Source organism: Salarias fasciatus, chromosome 5 (genome assembly GCF_902148845.1).
Source record: "Salarias fasciatus chromosome 5, fSalaFa1.1, whole genome shotgun sequence".
Lineage (NCBI taxonomy): Eukaryota > Metazoa > Chordata > Actinopteri > Blenniiformes > Blenniidae > Salarias > Salarias fasciatus.
The window spans coordinates 23,506,398-23,527,351 of NC_043749.1; the positions used below are offsets into that span (position 1 = coordinate 23,506,398).

General features: G+C 45.3%; 1 protein-coding gene across 3 annotated transcripts in view; it reads left to right on the plus strand.

Annotated features, from left to right (window-relative positions):
• The window catches only part of cacna2d2a (calcium channel, voltage-dependent, alpha 2/delta subunit 2a), a 142,269-nt gene that overhangs the window by 96,619 nt on the left and 24,696 nt on the right, over positions 1-20,954 (plus strand). For all 3 annotated transcript variants that reach the window (XR_003931443.1, XM_030090916.1, XM_030090917.1), the window contains 5 exons: positions 8,294-8,425; positions 8,637-8,694; positions 18,870-18,920; positions 19,259-19,358; positions 20,784-20,945. Coding sequence is in view for 2 of the 3 variants with exons in the window: in XM_030090916.1 (XP_029946776.1) it covers positions 8,294-8,425; positions 8,637-8,694; positions 18,870-18,920; positions 19,259-19,358; positions 20,784-20,945 (503 nt within the window). In the remaining variant the exon portion in view is untranslated. The remainder of the gene's footprint in view (positions 1-8,293; positions 8,426-8,636; positions 8,695-18,869; positions 18,921-19,258; positions 19,359-20,783; positions 20,946-20,954) is intronic.

The following is a 20,954-nucleotide window of genomic DNA, read 5'->3' on the forward strand; positions in this document are numbered from 1 at the left end:
AGGAATAAATTGATGTGGGTGGTGTCATCCGTAGAGGAACAGGTTTTATTGTCCCAGTGAGTGAACATTACAGAAATGGCGTTAGACAGGCAGGGATTTACCGAATAATTGTACAGGATGAGCTCTGAGAATATAATCTTTAAAATAATGACTAAAAAGTAGGAAAGCAAACGGTGAGGGAATACACATATTATTCCTCAGTGGGTATTTTGTAGATTCACTCGCATTTTGCCGATAATTGGACCAAGTTCCCGCCGGCAGACAGCAGGTTTTAAGCCAGATTGGGTCATTCTACGGTTACATGTGAATTATAACATGTAGAAAATATATATGTTGGTGAATCAGCCATTTTAAAATAGGTAATAAGTGTGTGTGTGCGTGTGTGTGTGGAATACATTACTGTTGGCATGAGAATAAGCAGCCACTGTTCCCAGCAGGGAATAAATGAAGCCACCAATGAATTGTGGGAAGTTCTTTCATTAAATTTTGAAGTTTAAATCCGCCGCCCGCAGCGTCTTCTCCAGCAGCCTAACGTCATGTTGTCAGTTTGCTATTGTCGTCGCGCACAGTCAGAGACTCTGTTATCAGGGGAGAATGGCGACCACTGGCCAACTGTGTGAGCACATGAAAGAGCAGAGCTTAAATGTTATGCATGGGGTGATTAACACACACACACACACACACACACACACACATGATTGTGACTACTGCTTCTTTCACATCTATCAGATTTATTCTACCTTCAGCTGTTAGTTACGGTTAGTAAACTGAAGAAAAACCGTCATCTTCAAGTTGTCTGCAGTGTTTTCTGCAGCTCGTGGCTTCCTTGACTCCTGAATGCTGAATTTAAAGATGCTCCAAGCCTTCGAAGATTTTTCAATCTGAAGAAAAAAAAAATAATAATTGTTTTTAGTTATTCAGTTGAAGGGAGCAAAAGAAAAAAAAAAGCTATTCGCACAACACTCACTTTATCGCCTTTTAAGTTAGTTATTGACACCTCCAGCAGATATGCAGAATATTATCTCTCTATTTGGTGCTTTTGGGCTCCCGGGGAAATATTTGTCTGCTCGGTTGCTAAACGCCTCTCTGTGCTCAGCCGGCTTGCAGCTGATTTCTGGTGCGTGTGCCGGTCGGTGCTGGGCAGGTGATGTACAGCACAGCCGATTTATTCAAGCCTTTTGACTGAGAACAGCTGGCTGCTGCATCTGGGAAGGTGACTGACAAGAGTGAACAATGAGAGAGGCGTGCAGTACCTTTGCATAGAGATATATAATCTTCAGCAGTTAAAAAAAAAAAAAAGAGCAAGAGGATTTTACTTGTGTGTTTTAAGTAAGGAAGGATTAAATTTGAGGCAGAAGACCTAAGTTCAATGTAAAGTAGAAACAAAGTAGGAGGCTTGCCAAGACTTCAGCTAACAAGACATTTAAAATACTGCCTGAACGGGTAACAAGCCTGAACTTTTGGCTCTTTGGAAGTCAGCTCCCTGCAGCGCTCTCCGGTCGGTGGTTGAATCCCCTCTGGGAAGCTCAGGGCAAAAATAATCATCCCGTTCACACCTCTGCGAAAAGGCAAAGAATATACAATATGCAGCTTAAAAAAAGGCTGAGTGCAACAGATGCAGCAGATAGAGGCTCAACTTGTTGTGGTATGAGTTTTTAAAGATTTGCATCTTTAAAGTTATACTTGTGTATAAAAAAAAAAAAAAACACATGATCTGCTTCATCTTGTTCAAAATGGTTCTGGAGATTCGGCTCATCTGCCGCCGGTGGGACAAAGGCGACTTTAGATAGGCCGACTTAGCTCTGTTCACAAAAGGAGGAGGAAATAATAATGACAGGGATGAGAATCGTGCTTTTGTTACCCGGCTGTATTATGTGCCTCCGCTCATATTACTCAGTGTCCCTTTTTCCTAAACGCTGCTTCTGCCTCAGATTTCAGTCCTAAAATGCTCCGTTTGTCACCTTAAGGTGGTAAGTTATTCATCTTAAGCTTTGCGTTGGTTAAATGTAAAATGTCGTCTTTGCCACTCGGTGACTGTGCACGTGTGTGTGTGTGTGTGTGTAGTACATGCACTTTGTGTTCGTTTCACACTCCCCAGGTTCCTTCCAGTGGAGGAAGCCTCCCTGTCAACCAACTCACGCCACGCTGGAGATCAACTCAGCCCCTCTCAACATCAAACCAGATTTAAATGTGTGGAAAAAGCAAAAGTGATTTGTGAAAAGAGAGAGAGAGAGAGAGAGAGAGAGAGAGAGAGAGAGAGAGAGAGAGAGAGAGAGAGAGAGAGGGAGAGAGTCGAAGTGGAAAGAAGAGAAAGGGATTTAAAGTTAAACCAAAAGAGAAGAAAGACGGCATAAACACTGCAGGCTGCATTTCATTCGTCTTCAACTTCACAGACGTCGTCTCTCTCTCTCTCTCTCTCTCTCTCTCTCCCTCTCTCTCTCTCTTGCTCGCTCGCTCGCTCGCTCTTTCTCTCCCTCTCTCTCTCCCTCTCTCACCCATCCAACCCCTATAGTGTGTGCCCAGTGAAGGGGCACTATCATTTACCCACACACTAATTAGAACAGTCGGCACAGCAAACTCCACTTCACTCACCACCAGGCTCACAAATTACATTTCATGTGTTTGTTATTTACTGCTCTTCTTTAATTAGAAAAAGTATTTGGAGGAGCACTCCGCTGAAATCTTCCCCTTCTGTCTCACTCTGTATATTGAATAATCATCCCTCCTCAGAGGAAATGGCCTTTTGTCTCGCTGCATTCACAGTGAAAGATCAACATTTTCTAAATCCAAGGTCCTCATTGATGAATGTGTTCATCATAAATACTGTCACTGAGTGACAATGTCCTTTTCAAGTAAAGTACATAAGTATTCATCCATCCGTTTCCCTTGCTGCGTCTATCCTGTTCGGAGCCAATCGCAGCTAACTGTGGGTGTGGCCAGGTTGTCTATTCTGGAAAAGTCTATTTTTGATGTTTTCTTCTTGTGTTGCCAAATTTGCACTTTGTCTTGGCTCTCCTGATTGTGTGAGACGCTGCCAGTTTCCGCTGCAGTTGGTTAAAATTTTACGGTTCAGACTCTTTAAACAGTCGACCAAGTTCCAAAATCACCCTGTAATACACAGAGGAGGAAGAGTTTAACAATAAAAAGAGAAAGAAACTGGAGCCTGGAGAGGAAAGACTGCTCTGTATTCGATTTATAGGTCAGAAAACTGCAAGCAATAGTTTAAGATTTGACTTGATTGATTAACTCAGCCGGCCTTTATTTTGTCAAGTATCTTATTCCGTACGGACGGGTTCGATACGTGGGATTGAAACAAGCAGTTTTCTTCTTCTTGGTCTAAGGTGAGAGTGCGAACCACTACACCACCGTGCACACGTAGGAAGATATACGAATATATTTAAAGAGCAGAATAAAGACCGATTTATTCTGGAAGGAAAGAGGTAAAAATATAATTGGAGCCATGCAGCTGACACTCGAGGGATTTTCATGACATCGGAGGTGATGGGGGGAAAAATGAAGCATCATAAACGAAAAGATTTTCTGAACTGGACTCATCCAAAAGCTTGACTCACAACAGCGGTGAGAAACCAACAAATCAGACTCAGAATGCAGAAAACCTGTAATCTGTGTCTCTGAACACCAAATGAGTGTCTGAGCATCTCGTTGAAACGATCTCTGTCTGCTTCTCTTTATCTGGTGGATCAAATCAACTCTGATTAATTTCTTTTTCCCGCCCCTACATGAATGTTTCCCTTTTATTAACCTTCAAAGTTCCCCGACCTGTCAACTCCATTTATGTCACCTACATATCGACACAAGTGGGTTTGTAAGGACGCCGCCCCCACTCTGCCGAAGTAATCAAACATGTAAACACTCGACGGCAGTGGCGGCGTTAACAGCGACGACTCCTCGAAGATAATCAGCTAATAGGACCGGCTTCATTACAATTATGGATTCCTTACAGGGAACCACTCGTGTCCTTTCGTGATATATTGCAGACCGCTGCGCCTTTTCCTCCTGCTCCCGGTGTTCAGGACGATCATGTAGTCATTTATGTTATTCTGAGCGAATGCAGGGCGTGGGGTACAGATCGGTCTGGATAGCTCTTTATCTCGAGCACATCGGTGTGAGTAATGTGTGTACGAGGTACGGGGTGGGGTCATAGGATAGAGGTAATGCTGGGTGTGTGTGTGTGTGTGTGTGTGTGTGTGTGTGGAGGGGGGGTGTTAAGGAATGAGCTTGCGCAGTGATGCTCCATAAATCCCAATCATAATTGTTTCCTTACTTGGTGTGCAGTCTTGCTCCATAAAGGGGAAAAGCCAAGGGTGCTCTAAATGTCAGGGGAGCGGCGCGCTGATGAATTACCTTTTAAAGATATCGGAGAGAGGCGCGTTTCATGTGAAAGATGAGACCAGCGTTGCCCTGTCTGCCAGTGTGAGCACATCCCCCCCCCCCCCCCCCAGGGGAAATTTGTCTTTTTATCAACTGTCCAGAGAAGTCACAGCACATCCTAACTGAATAAATCAAAGAGAATTAGTTGGCTGTGTTCTCTTATCTGTGACGTGCCTGTTTTTCAGCAGAGATCTGCGGCAGATGTGCGTTTACTGTATTAATGCCGGTGTGCGTGTGCAGAGAATGGGCGCGGATGTGCAGCGGGTTCACGTGTGACTGCGGCAGTTTCAGGTTAAACAGAAGCGCTCGGCTCCGTCCCCCCTCCCGGCACGTCCCGGACTCAAACACCCATGAAATGCGGCGGCTCCGTTTCAGCGGCAGGAAAGTCAGGAAAGGAGTTGAGAGATTTTCGCGTGAGATAATTCTTCCCGCGTAGCCAGAAGTTTGGCTCTTGATGTTCGTCAAAGTAGCTGAGATGGTGCTACTTTTAAGTGGAGGTCGCAGGATGCCTCTTCGCCCTTGGCCTGTCTGGGACACCGATCACGACAGAGCCGCTGCCTCTCCTGATAAGAGCGCCGGGGACTTCACAGCAAACGGGCTGCCGCCGCAGAAACCCGCTGTGATAGCTCATGCTTAAAGGATAATACTTTTTACACATTAATCAGATGACTCTTTGACCATGGAGCATCGCTCGGCCCCGATGAAATTGAAAAGCGTGGCTTGGTTTCCCGATAATCTCCGCATAAATATCGGTGGAAATGTAGCCACCGGTCTCATGAAACGCTTCAGACTGATGGAAGTGATTGCAGTCAGTTTTTAAATTTATGTTAAAAATATCTGAATTGCTTGCAGTTTCTCTAATTTCTCTCTGTAGTTTGATCTCCTCTGCTTCTTCAGAAGATGTGAAAATGTGGACGCTGTCGCGGGAGACAGCGTAAACCTCGATTGGCTTCATTTTGCCGTGGATGTGTCAGAGGCGCGCGTCCTTTTCAAATCAAGCATTAAATAACCGCACAGCGAGAAGCTGACTAATCAAAATAGAAAATAAATTGTGCTGGAAAAAACTGACACTTTGAAAGCAAATACACGGAAAATAGATACATTTTTGTGAATAAATGTCACAGCAGCGACGTTTCGTCGTCTTCCTGCTTCCTCCTGGACAGCAGCCACTCGCCTGTCCTCCCTCCTCGCTGACCTTCGCTTCTCCTCCCGCCTCAGCTGTCACATCTCTCCTGCATGTATGACGAAACCATCTCCGACTCGTTCCCATGAAGCCTTCTTAATCCCGCCATCGTCTCGAAGCTGGAGCTCGCCACTGTGCCGTAGATCTTCTCCTTTAACCTCGCTTGACTCCTCGGACGCTGAGCCGTTTTGACCCATTTGTTACTGACTAATAATGACTTTATAAATGTGCGTGAGAGATATTTTAGTTCACTACACCCACATAAACGGGGAAGATCTTGAGTTTTATGGTGAATTTTATTTCCTCTGAACATAAAAACGTTTTTAGACGATGGTGAATTTGATCTGACGTTCCTTACATAATATGAAAACACACCGGATAATGAGTCCTTGTCCTGAAAATGGGCCTTGCATTCTGCCGTTTTTGATTTAGCGGTTTAAGCTGAAGTTTGTTTTGTTATTTTTTTTTTCTCCCCCCCCCTCATTCTCTTTTGCTCTCATGGGTGAGAAATTGCATTTTTCCTTGCTGTGAAAGCAGTCACTCACTCGTGTTAATTTCTCTGTTTCTTTCCATCAATCACCCCCTCCCCAAATGGGGGTTTTATGTTTATGCCCATTTGCGAGGCTCCATCCACCTCCATTCTTCCTTTGTGCCTGTGTCTATGATTTTTTTTTTTGAGAAAAACATGTCAAGGAGCTCCCCTTGGTGATGGCAGCAATTTGGCTTTCATGCAGCACTGTCTTCCAGACGCCGCTTTGTGCCGCTGCCGTGTGAGTCTGAATGCTTTTGTTTCAAAGGATGCCAGAGACCGGCGCTTTTCCGGTTGAGGTGGAACTTCGTCAAAAATACCGGCATGGTTTAGGTCAATGGCTTCAGGTCCTGGACCCTGCTGGAGGGGGCTAAAGAAGACATCTCGGGCCAGAGGGTTTGCCTGCTCTGCGCTTGTTAAAATTAGATCCGCACATGTCAGAGAAAACCACATTGAGACGCTTTTTAGAATCCAGAGCAGACCTGGGAAACTGCCCGTTTCCTCCGTTTTGCAGCCTCCTGCTTCGCGATGTTGGTGCCAGCATTTTTCTCCTCTGTAATATTTTTGTAAATCATAAACTGAAGCGGCGGGGAGCGGCGGGGAGCTCCAGGGAGCGACGTTGGCAACCGCTGTCTGGGGTAATGTTGTGTAATTTTTTTTATCTTTTTTTTTTTTTTTTTTTTTTTTTTTTTTTTATGATGGTTCAGAGTCTGTGAGAGGTTAGTGTGGCGTTTCTTACCTCTAAACCGACAGCTCGTCAGAGACCGAGCTGTAATTGAAAAAGCATGGGAAAAGTGGATAATGATCATTTATTTGTGTGAAATTCAAACGAGGGGTTGAGAAAAGCTGGACTTGCCGGTTCAGAGGCTTATCTTGCTTTGGTTGGCTGAGTAATTAAATCAGAGGAGCGAGTGAAGTTCTCCTCAGCTCAGCGCCTCGTCTTGTTTCCTCTTTAATCAGGTGGCTATTAAACCTCTGATTGCACTCCCCATCTTTGACTTCAGCTTAGCTATTAAAACAGACTGAGAGTGTTTTAGCTTGAGCGTGTGTGTGCATGTGTGTGCATGTGTGTGTCCAGATGGATATTATACAATATGGTATGAATATAAAATGTAATTTAAATCCCAAGAGGAGGAAGGGGAGGTACAGTGTGACGCCGTCAGACGGTAATCACACGTCAACGTTATTTCTCCACCTGCAGCATGTTACTCCACTTATTTATCTTTTAATGCTGCCAAACTGATTTCCCTTGTTTTCTTTATTTTATTTTTTTTTGGCAAAGGTGACAATAAAAGCCGCTCAAATTCAATTTCAATTCCTGACATGATGATGAATGTCTCTTTTTTGCGACAATAAATCTATTTACCACTGCCACGCTATCCGTGACCTTACGTTGTAACTCAGAACACACGTTTACACATGCGACCACACGCGCACCCACGCAGCTCTTTTCCTTTCACCGCCTTCCGCCTTCCCACAATCCCTCTCGCACGCCCACTCGCCGATATCTGCGGGAGTTTCTGTGACTTTGCGGTCAAAGATTCCAGCGGTGGTTTCTCGGTCCACATGCAGCGAGTGGCACGCTGCGCGACCTCCTCCAAGGTCATCTCAGATTCCGTTCCTGCGCTGCGCAGAGATCACCCAGATTAGACAAATGCCAGGCCCAGACGGCCACCGCCGGCCGAGCCGCCTGCATACATCCATTCTTATGTGCCGAGCTGACTTCTGCTGGCGCGGACAAGGTTGTTGAGCAGAGACGGTTCACCTTTGGTTTAGAGACAAAGAGAAATTCTGTTATGTTTGAAAAACATTTACAGCTTCTGCTTTTTATACAGCTCAGTGCAGATATATTAGTTTAATATTTTTATTATTATTATTGTCATTATTAAAATAGTGATTGGAAAAAATGAATTGTGTGAAACTATTGTTGTCTCCTATTGTTTTTATTTTCACTTTTGCAGCTTATCAAACTCATTTGCATTTTTTAAAATTCACTTTCTATAACAGGAGTCTTTTCTGAGTTGTGTTCACTACAAAAGGCTATTGTTTGCCAAAGCTTGGGAGGATAGTGTCCCATTGCAGCAAAAATTAAACTTTCCAATACATTTAAATGCAAGTGAAAGTGCGTTTTGCGTTTCCTCTTGTCGGTCTTACCACACGCGTTGGTCTTTGTGTGTGTTTTCCAACAGCCCCGGTCATCCTCAACGAGCTGAACTGGACCCAGGCGCTGGAGCGGGTCTTCATTGAAAACCGAAGGGACGACAGCTCCCTGCGCTGGCAGGTGTTTGGCAGTGCCACGGGAGTGACTCGGTACTACCCAGGTAGGCACCGAGTCAACAGTCTGCTTTATAACTCAGGACCAGATAAAGTCTAAATTGACCCCCGGGATCCTCGGCTGCAGAACATTGGCAATCTCTTATCAGATGGCTGTAGTGGTAACTCGATAGACAGAATGAAATTATGATTACTTTGATCTAATCTGATCTGAAATATCCTACAGAGCACTGTAACTCATTTTCCTGCACTCTGCAGCCACTCCGTGGAGGGCGCCCAACAAGATTGACCTGTACGATGTCCGCAGAAGACCATGGTAAGTGCCGTCTGTTTATCCACGCTGCCCCCAGCAGCCTTCAGGCCCGCTGCAAAGTCGTGGGCCAACTGCAGCCCTCAAGCCATATTTAATTTCCCTTTAGCAATTATCAAGCTGCTTGTTTCAATACATGAAGGTTAAGTCAAGATTTCTAGCATTTTGAAGCATTTAGAGCCTTGTTTAGTTTCTTGTGTTCTCCCAACTCATCAAAACAGCAAAAGCTGCAACTCATTCGTGTTTACAGTTAAAAACAAATCTCTTATTTGTCTGAAGGTTTTGTTTCAAACATTTGTAAGAAATTTGTAGTCGATTTTCACATTGATTCACATTTGTTTTGTAACGCGCAAAGTTTTTCCAAAGATGACTTGAATTTAAACAGCGTGATCAATTCCTAGGCAAATTGGCGATACATTTCAGAGTGTATTATCTTTGTCCTTGGTGTCTGCCGTGCACCGGGCGAATCTTCCTGAGTAATGCGAGCGAAGGAGTGTGTGTAGGTCAGAGCAGACAGATCTCTCAGCGACACAAACGGCGGCGGAGAGACGAGTCAAAGTGGTTAAAAAAAAAAAATTGCAGGAATTTCGCTCGTCGTCGTAACAACTGTCCTGTCAGCTGCAGCGCCGTCATGCTGGGACAAAACTTTGATCTGCTCTGCATCTGCACACACACACACACACACACACACACACACACACACACACACACACACACACACTGCAAACACATTCAGATGTAAATGTGTGTGATATATTAGATGAATCAGCCTGTGTCCATTCAGTGAGTATGCTTTTATTTCCTGCACTGAAAAGAAATGAGAATGTCCCAGTTCTTCGCTCAGTGAATACCAGGCCATCTTTTGTGCTGCTTTTTCAAACTTGTACTTACTTCACTGAAATACTCTTCACAATGTAGCATACTTGACGCATCACTGTCGCTATTATAAAACCATTTCTCTCAAGTTACTTATATATTATGCATTTCAAGTGGGTATGATTTTCACAAAAATGTTCCTAACTGGATTAAAGCCTGTTGGTTCAATGAAGGACTTTGTGAATTTGCCACATACACAGAAAAGGGGCTTTAATATCTAAATCCTGCCAGTGTCACCATTCCTGTGCAGTGTGCTCTCATTAGCGCTCGCCAGCCTGGAGCTGAAAGGACAGGTTTATTTCACTGGACTGGCTTCAGAGTGTTTTCCTGTCCCATATTCATCCTGATTAGTGATGATGTACAAAACAAGACGAGGCTAGGTCTTGGTTTAAAGAGCCGATAACCTGCACAGGGTGACGAGCTGGACAGAACTAGGCTGCGAGGGGCCGAGCGCCCGCCCGCCCGCCCGCCCCGGCTTCCTGTCCAGCCCTCGACTTTCAATCTACCTGCCACTGTCACATCGGCTTTGTGGCAGCGGAGCTCGTTGCCTGGTTACAGGCTGGAGTGAACTGGACATAATCATGACAGCAATGTTGATTAGACCTGACCCCGTTTTCCATCTCTGTCTCCGTCCAGCTCAACCTGAGTGGCTGTTTGAGGTCAGGCCGGGCTGGCAGACGGAGTCAACAAGCTCAGAGCAAACAAACGCCAGCAAGCAAACCTGCACAGTGCGTTTCAGGGTTTTATGTGAACCGTCAGACCCTGGAGATGGAATCATAATATCATCAGAACAAAGGCTGTGTTTACATCTATAGTCCTGTTACATAGTTCAGAAGAAAAAAAACCTAAAAAAGCTTTGATTCCGACTTTATTACGTAATATATTTTGTGACAGAACTGTGTAGGTTTATCAGGATCGTTCATCAGATGTCAATTAGTTAGAATCACTGCAGAGATCACTGCAAATGTATTTCAAATTAAGTTCAATTTAGCCCCAGTGTTCATAAGATGAATAAAGCTATATATAGCAATCGCAAATTGATTTGATAATTAGATAACTTCTTTTATTCTGTGGGTCATATTAGAAAAAAAATCTCATACAGACGAGATTTTTGTTTGCATTTTAAACATGTGTAAAGACACAGAGTTATGTTTCTTTTAAAATTACCATTTTAACAACTATTAAATAGTTAAAAATCTTTGCCAATTCTAATATTTGGCTGACATTACTGTTCACAGTTTAGCCTCTGATTGAGCCCTATAATGAAAAAAAACAAAAAACAACAACCTTGAAACAGCTCAGTAGATCTACAGCCGTGAGACTAACAAGGTGTTCCCCGAGACACTTTAATTTAGTTAAAAGTTCCGCGACGTCTCCCGAGTGCCGTGCTGTCCCACCAGGCGGCACGATAAACATGTAATCTGCTGAAAAACACGAGGCGCCGTGAAGCAGAGCAAGTTTAAGCAACAGTCCCATCTCTGGTCTGTCAGCGCAAAAAATCCACCGCGCGCCCGAGCCGGCGGACGGCGCGGCGGACTGTTTCTGGAGACGATGCAAGGAGTCGCGCCGAGCGGAGCGGCGGGTCACACAGAGGAAGGGGCTGAACACCTCGTCACCCCCGGTCCTCCATGTTAGTCGCTGTCATTTCTGTCGAGCTCTCGCCCATGCTGGAGTCTCAGACATCCCGCCCCCCCCCCCCCTTTTAGCCTGTTGCTTAGCAACCTGTGCCCAGCCGCGCTGAGTGGCGGGGCCGTGGCGGGGAGCGTCATGATATGTCAGGTCAGGCCGGTGTGATTATAGTCTAACATGCTGTCTCCCCAACTGACATTCTCTGGCGAGGTCGGCCAATCACGCACTTCACAAAACCAGCCCACTGGAGTTAGGTGAGCCCATCATGTGTGCTGGTGACAGCCGCAGATAGCAGCATCCATCACGCCGACAGAAGCATCAATAACACAAACATTGACTGCAGGCATACCGATGCTATGATGAGCATAACTGATGCAACCATGTGGCAGAAAAGTGGAAGGAAAACCTGGATTAAAGCCAGTAGTTTGGCTCTTTTTTTTTTTTTTTCTCCCCCACATCCATTTAAAAAGCTGTTTTTAGACATTTTGTCGAAGCTTGTACTGTCTGGATGTGCTTTAGCATGACATCCGAGAACCAGCATTACAGAGACACACACTGTCATCTCTGGCGGTACGCTGCTCGCTGAGGCACGTCAAAGCCCCGTGTAACTTATTAACACTGATGCAACATGTAATGAGCTTCTTCAACAAGCCCGCATACTGTTGGTTATCAAGCCAAACATAAAGTCAACCGTAGCTTTTACTAAGTGATGATGGTTATAGCCTCAAACTGACGAGGAATGCTGAAACGAACGCAGATGTAAGCATCAAAACATGCCGGTGCCCTTTAGAGGCTGTAACACTGTGTCCACGGTAGGTTTGTGACTTTGAGTTTCAGTTTTTAATGATCTTTTCATCCATGATCACACGCAATTGCAACATCAAAACACATATAATTTCTCATCATTGGACTTTATTTGTGAATAATACTTGAGTTCTGTTCTTAGCTCACTTTGTTCTTTTCTCTGTAACGTGTATCCACTGCGAAGGAAAGACAAAAAAAACTATTTCATGAAAAATATCAATATTCTTTTAAAACTTTTTTCAAAATCAAACGCATACTGTTCCCAGACTCACTAACATCCCCACCTGGCTCTTTCCCCTCTTAAATTCACAAATCCATCAGATCTCATGAGATAGAAGCTGTAGCTTCTCAGACTGCGATGGAGTCGGCGGAGTACACACACCTCAGTAACACTTATCCCGACGCCGCCTCCGTGAGGAGTCTTATAGTCAATTACATGATTTCCCACTCTGACCTGGACATAGCAGCTCAGCTTCCCAGCCAGTTTATAGAGAAGTGGACTTGTTGTTTTACTGGGAGCGATCGATGGTGGCGTGGCTGACCTGGCCCTAAAGTCCAGGTGGTTCTCTGTGGAGGGAGGGGAAAAACACATATAGGGCTTCCTGCCTCTTGCAGATGGGCTTCCTTCCCTTCCGCTTCCAGCAGCCTCCGGAAAATTAATGGTCCAGTCAACACACTTAATTGTCTCCAATTGCTCTGACATTAATTATTAACATTTGTCCATTATAATGTCTGTTCGCGTTATCAGGGGAAGTGAAGCAGAGGGTGAAGTGAGGCGGAGGGAGAGCAGAAAGTGAACGGCTGAAGGGAGAAATAACCACAGACAGGCGTGGACTCCTGTTAGCCAAGCGTTGCAAAGATCCCATTACCTCCCAGGTTCACAACAGCATGTAGGCTATATCACATATTGATTTCTTCAAAAAGTCAATCTAACCTCTTTATAAATATTGTGACTGCCGGTCAGTCCTCAAAGCAGAGGCTCCCCCCCAAAAAACATCACCCAATATCTGGAGCCCGGAGCCTCCTTTTATTCTCCTCTCCCCTCCTCGGGTTAGATGCTGAGTCCAGAATAATTATGGTATTGTTAATGTTCCTGGAAGTGAAGCAGAGCTTCAGCAGTTTCACTAAAAAGGGCTCTGATGAATTTTTAAAAAAAGGTGATGAACTCAGTTTCAGCCAAGAATTAAAGTCTTAAAATGCGCCTCCTCTTAGTATTGAAGTCTAAAATGCAAATCTCTTTTTACGTCCTGATTTTGGTTTCTTTCTGAAAAGACACATGCAGCAAAAATAATTTTGCATGTCGCCAGGCATAGCCAAAAATATGAGAAATGGTGACTCTCGGTACCAACATTTCCCAATAATCAACAGAAATATGGAACAAGTAAACCACAGACAACATCTTTTTCTGCCGCGAGCTCTCTGGGCGCCGTCCTCCTATATTTTTATCTTAATTCAATCTTTATTCGCCTGCCACATCCACAGGAGCACTAAGAGAGCAGCAGTCCATAAAATAATAAGCCCATCAGCACAGCACAAACCCACACGTGTATAGGAGCACACACGCACGCACGCACACAGACGGCGGCGTCTTCCCGGCATTATACAGTTGTCCCATTACGTCTGCTCTGTATCAAAGCTTCTCCACATCGCAGTGACAGTAAATACACACTGCACAAAAGGTACGGTATACATGTCCTGCTCATTACGTAGACGCACTGCGTGGTGTCCACAGTGGGAAATCTTGAAACATCCACACTTGTGGACAGCTGCTCCTGCACACACACACACACACACACACACACACTCAGACAAAGCAGCAGGTTTATCTGTCACATTTACCGTATCGCCGCAGAACGAGCCCGTGCATCATGTATCTGCGTGTATCTGCGGCACATTTCTGAAATGTATGTATTAGATAATTCCTCCAATTTAAAATGTAATGCACAACACTTTGTCGAATGGGTCAGGGTGCATAAACACAATCTCCAGAGAGGAGTTGGCCCCCGGCGAAGTTAATGTATTGATTTTGCGGCACTGTGCCATGACAAAAATATTTCATGAATTCCAATGAGACTCTTTTACCAGACTGCTGCAAAAAGAGCAAAATACAATCACCACAACGCCAAATATGTTATTGTGTTCATTGCTGGTATAATGCATATCTTTGAGATTTACGGGAGTGGGTTGGAAGGCTGGAGTGGCTCTGAATGCTTCTGCTTTTAATCTCCTCTCACTTGGAGCCGATACCTCCATCCACCTCGGCGTGAGGAGCACGTGTCGGCGGCTGCACGCGCGATTCAGACTTTATCTTGGTCGTGCGTATTGTCACACGTGTTTTCGTGACGGTATGAGCACGTTTTTATCATCACATACATGATGCTTGATATGACTTCCTGGGGACTTTTTCACGGGCGTACAAGCTGCTGCTGCTGCTGCTGCTTTGACCAGATGGGCTTTTCAGTGTATTTAATGTATCGAATAAATGGTGTAAAGAAAAACATTGGCCACGTTCTAACCACCCAAACTTCACTGTAACCTGCATCATATGGATTATTTGCATTGGTTTATGAAATTGATTTTTATTATACATACTTAAAAATACACTGTTGTACTCCAATCCAAAATCAAGACTGTTATTTTGTAATTTCAGAAATAAGAATAAACATATCAAAAAAATAATCTGAATAAACATCATTGGCTTCTTAATAAACATAAATTCAACATCTATTCATGAGCATAAATATGGTGCTCATTTACACGAATCTTGGTTTATTTATGACTCATTGCTGGACTCAGAAACTTGCAGAAACAGTAAAAATATTATTATTACTGTTGATAATCATTGCAGCAGCACATCATGAGTAGGGTAAAACTAACCTGCCTCACTGTGGTCTAGAATTATCATTATTTCTACTGGCATTCCGTTTACATTAAGCGTGTCTATATTCTGTTGCATAAAATTTTCACATATAATATCTATATCAGTATCCCAAAAGATGCCATCCCCTTTGTCTGCTCGTTCAGCCTTAAATTGAACCCTAACTGTTGGTTTGTTACAGAAGACGGATGCATGCATCAATATCTAAAGGAATCTATTAGAACTGAAGTGATCACGTGTCCTCCTCAATGAACTCTTCAGATTCCGGCTGGCTGGATGCCAAGGTCGCCGTGACCTCAGGACTGCCGCAGTTTTGTGAATGCGGCGTCACAGGAAAGCCTTCTCTTTGTACCTTTCATTACATTCCTGAATAGTCTTCACCGCACGTAATATCTGAGTCTAGACAGACATTTAAGTCAACGGCAACTCTGCCGGTTGGCGAAGGGATTCCACCGCGAGGCCGTAATTCTAGTTTATGAGGTGTAATATGTCACTTAGCTGCTTGGATGGGGTGTGACGGACAGGGGCTGGAGCCGGACTCAGAGCCTTCACATCCGTTTATCTTCTGTAATGAGCTGCTCGCAGAGTAAACAAGAGCTGACACATGATCACGGAAATTGCAGAAGCGCCGCCTGAAAAACAAACGGTGAAGCCAGCACTGATGCTTTGGTGTGAGTGGTGGAATTTGGAAGCCCGGCGTTTGGTGCATGAGCACAGAGAGGGCGCGGAGAGGCCACGGTCGGAGACGCGGCGCTCGCCGGATGATGGTTTCATTGCGGGGGGACAGAATGGGCGACAGGACTCGGTTCAGCACCAGCCAGGCCCATCTGCTTGTCACCTGGCCTTGGCACGCAGCAGACTGGGTAATGACAGGGAAAGAATGGCATCAGTGGGCAGAAGCTGAGAGGTAATTACTGACTGGAATCCATGCAGAAACAACACATCTGGATCTATGAGTCAAAATGTGGAGAATTATACACTGATGCCGGCCGCAATTCGTGATTTCTATCTGTCAGCCATGAAGCGACATATCAGCCCGGAGACTGAAAATCCTTGACTCCATCCCGTTTTCTCTGATCCTGATGCTCGTTGCTCAGAGGCACGGAGAGGATTCAGTTATACTCAAGGCGAAGGAAAGGGAGAGAAAAAGACAATCTGTGTGGAAGATCAGCCATGGCAGCACTACAGCTCCACTATCCCGGGCTCATGAGTTGCTCTTCCTTACTCCATCGCTGCTCACACACTCGTCTTAAGCCTCATTACTGCTGATCAATGCTGCCTCTGTCACAGTTAGAGGGGAATGATCTGCTTGAAAGTAATATTTTTTTCAGCGTATTTTCGGGCCGTAGCTTGCACGGCGCTCCATTGTGAGATTGTACCTTGGTCCAGCCGAAGATGACCAGAAATGAATGAGTAATAGAAGTCTGCATTGCCTTATGATTAACATTTAGCCACTTCAAAATAACTTCCAGTCCCATTACAGGACTATTCTCCACCGCGAGCAGCGGACTGACCACCGGAGTTAATGAAATCCAGCAATTGGTCTGTGGGCATCAGCTGTCACCAAACGACCCTCCTTCAATCTCCAGACGGGGCGCCGCTCCGTCCGCGAGCCCGAGGGAGTTGAGACGTGGGTCACATTCTCACCGCGTCTTCGTCCTGCATCGATGATCACTTTCACAAACCCCATCCTCCCAAGAGAAAGCAGCTCCCGCTGTGTGAAGTCTCAGCTGTCTGACTCTCTCTCTCTCTCTCTCCCCCCTCCTGCCTCTCACTGCCTCAAATTAAGATTTCAGTAATTAAATTGATAAAAGTCATGCATGCCAATATGCCTCATGGTTCCAGACCTGATTTCATACACCATGCAGTTGTGGAGAGCTGTGGAAGTTCTACCTTTGATGTGGCATTCTTTATTATTGAAAATAATTGGATTCCTCTCTCTCTCTCTTTCCTTCTCTCTCTCTCTTTCCCTCTCTCTCTCTCTCTCTCTCTCTCTCTCTGTATGTTCGCTCTGGGCATGCTCTGTTATTCGACCTCTTACTTCTGCTGCTGCTGCTGCTGCTGCTGGAGTCCCTGAGTTAACTGGTGGTTTCAGGCAGGTTTTCAGCCAAGTGGGGCCCAGGTTGTGTCTGGAAAAGTGGATTTGAGCGGCCCGGGCAGTGTGCAGGCAGATGTCACTTTAACACAGGTCAGAGGTCGTCCTGCAGGTTGGGGTGGCGCCTGCCAGCGAGCGGAACCGCCGAGACCTGCGGGAGCGGCGGCGGATCCTGCCGGGGCGCCGTGGCTCTACCTTCATATCGGCTTGGCCGAGCATAAGAAAAGAGGCTCTGTGGCCCACAGGCAGCTGGCTTCCCTCCACACTCAGCGGAATGGCTGATAATCAGCAGAAAGAGACCCCTGATGATTACTCTGCCTCTGCCGAAGACGGCTGCTAACTGCTCGCCTGCTCACTCCTCAGAATGTCAAACTAATACTCTCCTCTGAAACCCCCTCCCTCCGCTCCCACTGCACCATCGCAGAGCCTATAATGTCCATCAATCTCCGCTCTCTTTGTATCACTGGTAAATGTGAATTTAATTGCCACTGGAGGAGACTGAGGGGATTTTTGATTTCCCTCTGTATGTCATCCTCTATCAACATTGGACAGGCGGTCTGCGCGCGCATGTTCCAGGATCCGAGTGGTCCGGCCAGCTAGTTTGGGGCCGTCTCTCCCTGCAGACGCGAGGCTAGCACAGCCCAGACCGGTAGCTGCTGAAGCACAGGAGCATGATCCAGACTGCACGCCCCCCCCCCCCCCCCCCCCGGCGCTCGCTGCTAACAAAAGGGCCCGCCGGAGTAAATAGTGTGTTTGACGCCAAAGTGATGAGTCATGGAAGCAGGAGGACATCAGCGATCTTATTTTACTGACAGCACTTGGCTCAGCGTGGACTCTCCACCGCGCAGGTCGGCGCCACGCAGGGAGCCGCTGCACAAGTTTAGATAAATTTGACTCTAGATTTGACTCTGTGAGTCACCGAAGTGCAGCGTGACGGCAAAAAATGAATACATCAAAACTGATTTAATGTGTCTTTTTACAGGGTGTCAGTACTTTTAATGATTTTTTTTTAAACAACCAAGTCTGAAAATTTGGAGTCGTATTTGTTGCAATAATTACTCTTGTAGACGTTGCGTGAAGCAACACACAGTAGATTTAATGACGGAGAGTCGGCTTCTCATCACAGCTGCCATGACTTTTTAAATGTTTATCACCTTTATGTGATACTTAATCACCGTTTGACACTAATTAAAATGAACGAGATCAACATCGGCACCGACTGCAGGAATCTTATTCTGTTATTTTTTTAGTCTTATTCGAATAATGTCAAAACAGACGTAAGAGATGAACCTGGAGATAAATATTTCTAGCAGCTAAATGACGCTCTTTAAATGTCAGGTCTATTTTAAAATATTAAACACCTAAATGTTAGCCTTAAAGTGAAGATAATGGTGCACTTAACACAGCTGCACATCAGACTTCTTCTGTTCTTACAGAGGAAAATATTTTGGATTTATTTTTCATTTTCAAGCCTTTTAGATTCATTACCAGTCTTAAAAAGGTCTTTCCCACAGTGGTGGCTTGCATGGTTAGAGTGTTATACAGCTCAGTGCAGGCCATTGTGCTAAATGTGTTATTATTTACTTAGACCATAAACTAGTAATTACTTTGGCTCATGCCGTAATTATTTAGAGGAGGCATTGTTGTTCCACAAGGAGGACTATCTGTGTTGAAGTCAGCCGACGGCAGCTGCAGCCAACACTGAAGTATATAACAACTTATTAACTCTTCTAAGCACATAAGCCTTTTCAGTATTCTGTAGCTTAAGTGGGCTCAGCCGTGGTCGCTCCACATTATCGTGGTTCGGCTCATTGTGACTTTGGCTTTTTTTTTTCTTTACTGCAATTTCCAGAGATTATGGGAGCAAATTAAAGCCCGCTCTTTGCCTCTTTTGTACAGGTATATCCAAGGAGCATCGTCTCCAAAGGACATGGTCATCATAGTGGATGTGTGAGTATCTCAAATCCTCTTTTAAGTACCACCCCCCCCACACACACACACACACACACACACACACACACACACACACACACCCTTCTCCTCTTCCCCGGGTGGAGTGTAAGTCTCCTTCAAAGGGCGCTAGTGCCATCTGTTGGTGTGTGGAAAGTCCAGAGTGTTCAACATTCATCTTTCTGACCTTGATTTAAGTCCACGTTAACACGCCGTTAACTGCGTTTGCTGGCACACGAGGATGAAGGTGTTTAAAGCTGCGTTCAAAAGAGCTGACCTGAATGGGTTTCCCTTCACGTTACGAAGCAGCTCAGTGTGTCACTGCTCCCTCTCTGCAGGAGCGGGAGCGTCAGTGGACTCACGCTGAAGCTCATGAAGACCTCGGTGATAGAGATGCTGGACACCCTGTCAGACGACGACTACGTGAACGTGGCCAGGGTGAGTCGTCGCGCCCAGGTCGGGTCGCGATTCCGGGATTAACGGTGCAGGACGCTCCCTGACATTGATACAAATATTTGTTGTATTCATTAGGCAGGTGTTAATCAAGCAGGGAGTCGGTGCGCGGCGCAGCGTGCTCATCCTGCTCCCAGTTGTTTGCTCGCAGTGGAAACTGTGCTCCTCGCCCATTACGGCGTTGTTTGCTCTCGCTGCCTCACCGTCGTCTGTCGGATTGGACTCGTCTGTGTCTTTCACTCTTCACTGATTACCAAGTTTTCTATTAGGACTAATGTGCGGGGGAATAATAATGTAATTCTATATAGCAGGATAGATAAAAACACACACACACACACACAAACACACTAACACCAACGTGTCCACTCGCTTGGTATGGTGACTGTGTTTGTAGACTGCCTTCAGTAATCCTTCATAATCCATAGCTTTTAGCCAGTGTATGCCTCTAAATCCCGGCTCTAAGAGCAAGAAATGAGCATATGAGCATGATAATCTGTGTGAAAGTGCATCTGATTCTCTCTCGTATAAAGAAAGTGAGAGCCTACAGAAACTTTGAATTATTTGCGAGCACAAAATACACTAATAGCTGAAAAATGAACTGAAAGCAATCATCAGACATCATCTTGTGTGTCTGCATGCTTCAGTGCTCTTCTTTATGACCAACTATGGCTCCTCTTCTAACAGCAGCGTAATTAGTTATAATGATATAGAATTTATTTGATGGGGTTCTTTTATTTTTTTAATTTATAGCAGATAGATGTACCCCAATTCATTTTTCTTAATCTTGTTTCACAGCCCGACTTTTCAAGTTTTGACACTGTGATGAATGTCGAATGCACGCCACTGAATACTTTTAATTTCTTTGTCTGTCATTTTAAAGAGACAACGGCACCGAACCAGAAATGTCAGCGTTTTTACTTTACGCGACGTTTTACGTCAATCTGTCCCGAAAATGTCAGCAGATTCTGAAGCTGACCTTCAAGGAGAAACAACATTTGAAACATGCTATTACAGACATCGCTGCTGATATCGTGATCACACACACACGCAGACGCTGCACGCCAGTTGATCCAAGACACACACCCGTGAACACTTGCACAGCTTTAGTGTAATTTGGTAGATGAGATGAGACAGATATTATTACCTTGGCTGGGTTTGTGCGCGGTGTAACACGCTGGCGCTCCAGATGCACCTGTTCTTTGTGTGGAAAGTTGTAATTACCTGCGTTTACTGCCAGACAGAGAGTCGCAGGGCAGCTTACATCTGTACGCTCCTGCATCTGCATCCTGCTGCCACCGAACAAGCGCACACGAGCGACGCCGGCCGGCTGCAAAGAAACGGACTTTCTTTATTTCTCGAAAACACTTTACTTGACTGAGTCATTGAACTCATGCATATCTTCCATTTTAGTTCAATGAAAAGGCAGACGCCGTCGTCCCGTGCTTCAGGACTCTGGTCCAAGCCAACGTTCGCAACAAGAAGATCTTCAAGGAAGCCGTCATGCACATGCAAGCCAAAGGAACCACGGATTACAAGTCTGGCTTCACGTTTGCCTTCGAACAGCTTCTCAATGTAAGAACC